The sequence below is a fragment of the Mesoplodon densirostris genome, chromosome 16 (genome assembly GCF_025265405.1).
Source record: "Mesoplodon densirostris isolate mMesDen1 chromosome 16, mMesDen1 primary haplotype, whole genome shotgun sequence".
NCBI lineage: Eukaryota > Metazoa > Chordata > Mammalia > Artiodactyla > Ziphiidae > Mesoplodon > Mesoplodon densirostris.
Genome location: NC_082676.1, coordinates 86,883,709 through 86,889,771, shown reverse-complemented (window position 1 = coordinate 86,889,771; position 6,063 = coordinate 86,883,709). Strand labels below are relative to the sequence as shown.

Below are 6,063 nucleotides of genomic sequence, written 5' to 3'. Positions count from 1 at the left end.
TTCCATGCTGTTTTTGTGGCATGTTTGAGGTTAGAAATGACAACACAAAGGACTGCCCTGTTCCTTGATGTTAAAAATGAACCATGGCCTCTGCTTCATCGGTAAACGCTGCCTCAGCTTGGTGTGTAGGCGCTCATCCCCTTGATTTAGAAAGGCCTGGAAGGGGCCGTGACGTGGCAGGACTCCAGGGCAAGACAAGGCTCTTGGGACCAGTCTCCCCACTGAATAACCAGACAGGTTTTTGGCTGTCCCAGGGGAAGACCTGTCTTGCTTTTGTGCAACAGACCCCCAATTATAAATTTTTAAAACTTTGTTTGCTTAATAAACAAATTGCAGGTAAAGTCGGCTTGTGGAGCTTTTTTTTTTTTTTTTTTTTTTTGTGGTATGCGGGCCTCTCACTGTTGTGGCCTCTCCCGTTGCGGAGCACAGGCTCTGGACACGCAGCCTCAGCGGCCATGGCTCACGGGCCCAGCCGCTCTGCAGCATGTGGGATCTTCCCGGACCGGGGCACGAACCCATGTCCCCTGCATCGGCAGGCGGACTCTCAACCACTGCGCCACCAGGGAAGCCCGGCTTGTGGAGCTTTTGCACAAGGTTGTAAGGGTAGCTTGTGGCTTCAGCAGCAGGCTCCAAGTTTAGCCTCTGTTACAGCTCTCTACCATATTTAGCTTTGTTTATTTTTTACACACTGTCCTACATTTTGCCTTACTCATTCAACAGTACCTCTTGGAAATTCCTCCAAGTCCACTGTTACAGCTCTAATTCATTTTTTTCCCTCAAGTTTGTTTTTATTGTGGTAAACTACACGTAACATAAAATTTACCACCTTAACTGTTTTTAAGTGTACAGTTCAGTGACATCAAGCATATTCATATTGTTGTGCAACCGTCACCATCATCCATTTCCAGAACTCATTTTATCTTCCCAAACTGAGACTGTCCCCATTAAACACTAACTCCCCATCCCCCTCCACAGCCCCTGGCCCCCACCTTCTACTTTCTGTCTCTATGAATTTGACTCTTCCAGAGACCTCATATAAGTGGAATCACACAGTATTTGTCCTTTTCTGTGACTGGCTTATTTCACTGAGCATCATGTCTTCAAGGTTCATCTATGTTGTAGCAGGCATCAGAACTTCCTTCCTTTTTAAGGCTGAATAATAATCTATTGTATGGATGGACCACATTTTGTTTATGCATTCACCCATCGATGGGCATGGGTTGCTTCCACCTTTTGGCTACTGTGAGTAATGCTGCTGTGAACATGGGTGTATAAATATCTCTTCAAGACCCTGCTTTCAATTCTTGTGGGTATAGACCCAGAAGTGGAATTGCTGGATCACATGGTAACTTTATGTGGCAATTCTATTTCTGATTTTAGAGGAACCTCTGTACTATTTATGCAGTGACTGCACCATTTTACATTCCCATTAACAGTGTACAAGGGTTTCACCTTCTTCTCGTCCTCACCAGTACTTGTTATTTTCTGGTTTGGGTTTTTTTTTTTTGTTTTTGTTTTTAGTAGCCATCTTGGTGGGTGTGAGGTGGTGTCTCCTGTGGTCTTGATTTGCATTTTTCTAATGATTAGTGACATTGAGCATCTCTTCATGTGCTGATTTGCCTCAGTTTCTCAACTGTAAGAGGATTATTATGCTTCACCCCCGCCCCAGATTGTGTGCAGAGGGCCTGCAGTAACATACGTGTGTAAAATGCGCATCTTAGTGCCTGACACACAGTAAGAGGTCAATAAATGGCAGCTGCTATTAAGAAGATATTATCAATATATAGTAATTATCCAAAAAATATTTGACTATGTCTTTTCCTTGCAATTAAATTGAAGTCTTACTAAATTATTAGTAAAGAGAGTCAGAGTTTTTACAAAATGTTGTAGGCACTGGCATTTATTAATGTGCATATACTACTTCTTGGCTGAAACATAAGTCCAAGTATTTAGGTTATCAGGCCAGGTGGTTCTGGTACGTAGCATTATACGTATGTGGCCGATAGCACGATCCTTGATCTGTGGCTCTGCCTGTGTCCACAAGCTGTAACTGCGATGCTGCATCATCTCCACTCTGCTTGAGTCTCGATATTCAAATTGAAGACTGATCTCGTAAATCACTTGACATTTTAAGTTACTTTTTCCCTTTGCTGCTTTCTCAGCCTTTGGCAAACTTTTTTTTTTTTTAATACGGTTTCACCTTCATCTTTATAAACTGTTCGCCCTTGCACATCCTTGAGAAGGGATGGTCTTGAAAACTTTAATGACATGGGTGCTTATGATCTAGTTTTAAAAATAGGCTGTAAAATTGTGTGATCCTAACCATTACCATTAAAAGCGTATTAAAAGCTGTTGCAGTGTTGCTTGTTCTTATTCCACTCATACCTGTGACGCACTCGAAGGGAATGAGCTAAAGTACCAGCAGCAGTTGTGCAAGAGACAGCAAGGTATTTCACCTGTAATCCTGTTTCCTGTTTCATGTTGTTTGTAGTGTGGTTATTACCTTTATAATGTGTAATAATTATATAATAAATATATAACATATAATAAATATCTAGCTGTGTGACTCTAGCACATGGCCGACAGCCCTGAGTGGGTGAGAGGAGGTGTGATCACCACCCCTCAGGGTAGGGGTCACCAGATTTTTCTGCTCTTCCTTTTTCTGTGGGAGCACAGACGAGCTCTTAGGGCTCAGGGAACACTACATGAAGGGGACGATGACCAGAGAACGTACTCTTCTCTGTCAGATGGTCATTTCAGCTCCTTTTGTGTAAAAGCCCACACCACCCTTTGTCTGCTGACCTGTTTACCATAAATATGTATTACTTTTTCCATTTAAAAAAAGTGAATTAAGAGTAAACAACAGCTGCAGAGGTGGATAGAGATTGCACCCAAATTTCTGCCTAATGAACTTTTAGGTTCATTTTATGAAAACGTATTAGGTACCAGGTACCTAGTCGAATGTATACGAGGAATATAGACTCAGAAGTGTACACTGGGAGATGTCCCAGAGGGTGCACAATGCGGGACCCTCCCCTAGAACACCCTAAGACGTGCTCCGTCTGTCTGTGCCCCGATGCCTGCAGTGATAGAAGTCCTAGTATGGCTTAAAAAACAGCCCATTCTGGGTTTTGGCCCACTTATAATTATTAGTGTTCTTTCCTTAGGCTCGACTCAGTTTCTGAGTTGTATCTTCTGAAGCTGCTCTCTCTCCCATGTGACAGCCCTCCAGATAGCTGAAGCCCCGACACGAATCTCACTTCCAGCCTGCACAGCCCCTCCTCGTACAGGCGCTGTGGACCAGGAGGCTGAGAGCCGGCAGAAGCCTGCACCGCTCACAGCACGCTGTCGGCCTCACACGGGGGCCCGTCTCAAGTGTTTGGTTGGATGACGTGTGCACAGAAGAAGGGGTTTGGGCGGGAGAAGGGGTGAGTTCAGCATTGCACTGAGCTTTAACTTGCTTGTTATCGTGTTTTGTTTTGCTGCGCCTCTCCTTTCATTCTCACACCCACTCTTCACGAGGGTCTGCGTTCCCGCCCGGGGGATGGTCTGGGTCCGGCCTCCCCCTTTCTGTGCGGTGGTAAGAGATCTCCAGTCACCTCTCCGGTCACACTCACCCTCTGGGCCTTCCTGAGCCTCATGGGTCACAGCACCTGGAGAAGCTGAAGCTCCCCATCAGGCAGCCCCCCAAAGTCCACCTCACGGAGGGTGGAGGAGGGAGGGAAAAGCAGGGCCACTGGGTCTGAGATGGCAGCAGGCACCATCCTCTCAGGACCGCAGGCTGCGAGAGGACCTTAACCTTTAACTAGGTTTCTGTTGCCTTCCAGCTTCCTCAGAGGGCAGCGTCCCGTCTCTACAGGAAGCTGAAGTGAAAGGATCCGGGGAAGAGGCCCCCGCATCCATGGACACAATGACCAAAAGCCGGTTCTTCCGCCTGTGGCTGGTCTTGGGGTCCGTCTTCATGATCCTCCTGATCATCGTGTACTGGGACAACATGGGCCCCGCCCACTTCTACCTGCACACTTCCCTCTCCAGACCTCATATCCTGCAGCCCTTCCCCAGCCCCAAGCCAGGGGACGATAAGTATTTCACCGCCAGCATCGAGGAGATTTTGGAGAAGCTCCTCAGCGCTCATGCGAAGCAGAACATCCTTCTGGGTAAAAAGGTGGAGCAGCCCTCCCTGCTGGCCTCCAGCAAGCCTGTGCTCAGCAACATGGAAGAGAGTGTGAGGGGCTACGACTGGTCCAGCCACGACGCCCAGCAGAGCCCGGACCCGGACAGGCGGCAGGCCGAACGGAGGAGCGTGCTGAGGGGGTTCTGTGCCAACGCCAGCTTTGTGTTCCCCACCAAGGAGCGCTCTTTCGATGACATTCCCAACTACGAGCTGAACCACCTCATCGTGGACGACCGCCACGGGGTCATCTACTGCTATGTGCCCAAGGTGGCCTGCACCAACTGGAAGCGCGTGATGATCGTCCTGAGCCAGAGCCTCTCGGACCAGGGCACGCCCTACCGTGACCCCCTGGACATCCCCCGGGAGTACGTCCACAACTCCAGCACCCACCTGACTTTCAACAAGTTTTGGCGCCGCTATGGGAAGTTCTCCCGCCACCTCATGAAGGTTAAGCTGAAAAAGTACACCAAGTTCCTGTTCGTGCGGGACCCCTTCGTCCGCCTCATCTCGGCCTTCCGCAGCAAGTTCGAGCTGGAGAACGAGGAGTTCTACCAGAAGTTCGCCATCCCCATGCTGAAGATGTACTCCAACCACACCAGCCTGCCCAAGTCGGTCAGCGAGGCCTTCAGTGCAGGCCTCAGGGTGTCCTTCGCCAACTTCATCCAGTACCTGCTGGACCCTCACACCGAGAAGCTGGCGCCCTTCAACGAGCACTGGAGGCAGGTGCACCGCCTCTGCCACCCCTGCCAGATAGACTACGACTTCGTGGGGAAACTGGAGACCCTGGACCAGGATGCCCCCCAGCTGCTCCGGCTTCTCAAGGTGGACAAGCTGCTCCAGTTCCCCCCGAGCTACCGGAACAGAACTGCCAGCAGCTGGGAGGAAGGCTGGTTTGCCAAAATTCCCCTGGCCTGGAGGCAGCAGCTTTACAAACTCTACGAAGCGGATTTTGTCCTCTTTGGCTACCCCAGGCCTGAAAATCTACTTAGAGACTGAGGGCGTTAGGGGAGAATCCTGAACGCCAAACAAAAAGTGCTTGTGTTGTTACTTTAAACCTGAATGAAGGGCCTGTGGTGCTGCGACCATCTCCCGGAGGATGGAGCAATGCGCTGCCGCGTATATTTTTACATGGCTTTGTTTCTCTCCTGGTGTGACGCATCGCAGAATTCCACAGTGCTCCTGTTGGCGAGTCAGCTGGAAACACCTGGAATTGACCACACCCACACTCTAGTTTGTCAAATACCCTTCGATCTTGCAGTCTAGACTTGCTGTCTACTCCCTCCCTATATTCACTGAGTACTGTGTTAATACTGTTTTTTAAGATTAATATATTTCAGATATTTAATATGAAACGTGGAGAAGGAAATGGTGGAGTAAAAAGTTACCTCTGCTCCTTCTGCCTGCGCTTGTGGTTATTTCGTTGGAGCGACAGATGCTCATTAAGGGGCTCCAAGCGACATAATGGCTGACGCTTAGGCCTCAGAGTCTTGATTTCAGGAAGGGAGGGTTCATGGTTGTCCTCAGCAAAAAGGAGGATCTTGAATTTGAGATCAGGCGTTACTGTGTTTGTGCAGGGGTAGCAGACAAATCCTTCAAAAGTGAAAGCTCTCTTACTAGGTGATACATGTGAAAAGGGAAGGCTGTTAATAAGGGTTTCATACTTGAGATCATATCAAAGGTAAATCGTACATCCAGGTCACTGTCACAGAGGCTGGATTTTAACTCCAGCTGCCTCCTTTAATTTGTCAGTCACGGACGTAAGGATTTGCAGTAGCAGGGACGGTGTGGTAGGAGTTTATCCCTAGAATGCGTCCCCAGCATCAGCAGGCCAAGGCTCATGTGGGAGTCTCATTGCCAAGCTGGCTGGTTCGATTCAGCTTCAGGGACGT

At 48.7% G+C, this 6,063-nt stretch overlaps 1 protein-coding gene across 3 annotated transcripts in view; it reads left to right on the top strand.

Annotated features, from left to right (window-relative positions):
- CHST12 (carbohydrate sulfotransferase 12) overlaps window positions 1-5,567 on the top strand; it is an 18,537-nt gene extending 12,970 nt beyond the window's left edge. The window contains exons 2-3 of one of the 3 annotated variants that reach the window (XM_060077861.1): window positions 3,225-3,428; window positions 3,828-5,567. In XM_060077861.1, the coding sequence (XP_059933844.1) occupies window positions 3,902-5,170 (1,269 nt within the window). In that variant the 5' untranslated portion in view covers window positions 3,225-3,428; window positions 3,828-3,901 and the 3' untranslated portion in view covers window positions 5,171-5,567. Of the gene's footprint in view, window positions 1-3,167; window positions 3,429-3,827 lie in introns of all 3 variants that reach the window. The other 2 variants (XM_060077860.1, XM_060077862.1) reach the window with 2 other exon arrangements.
- Window positions 5,568-6,063: the final 496 nt, after the last annotated feature.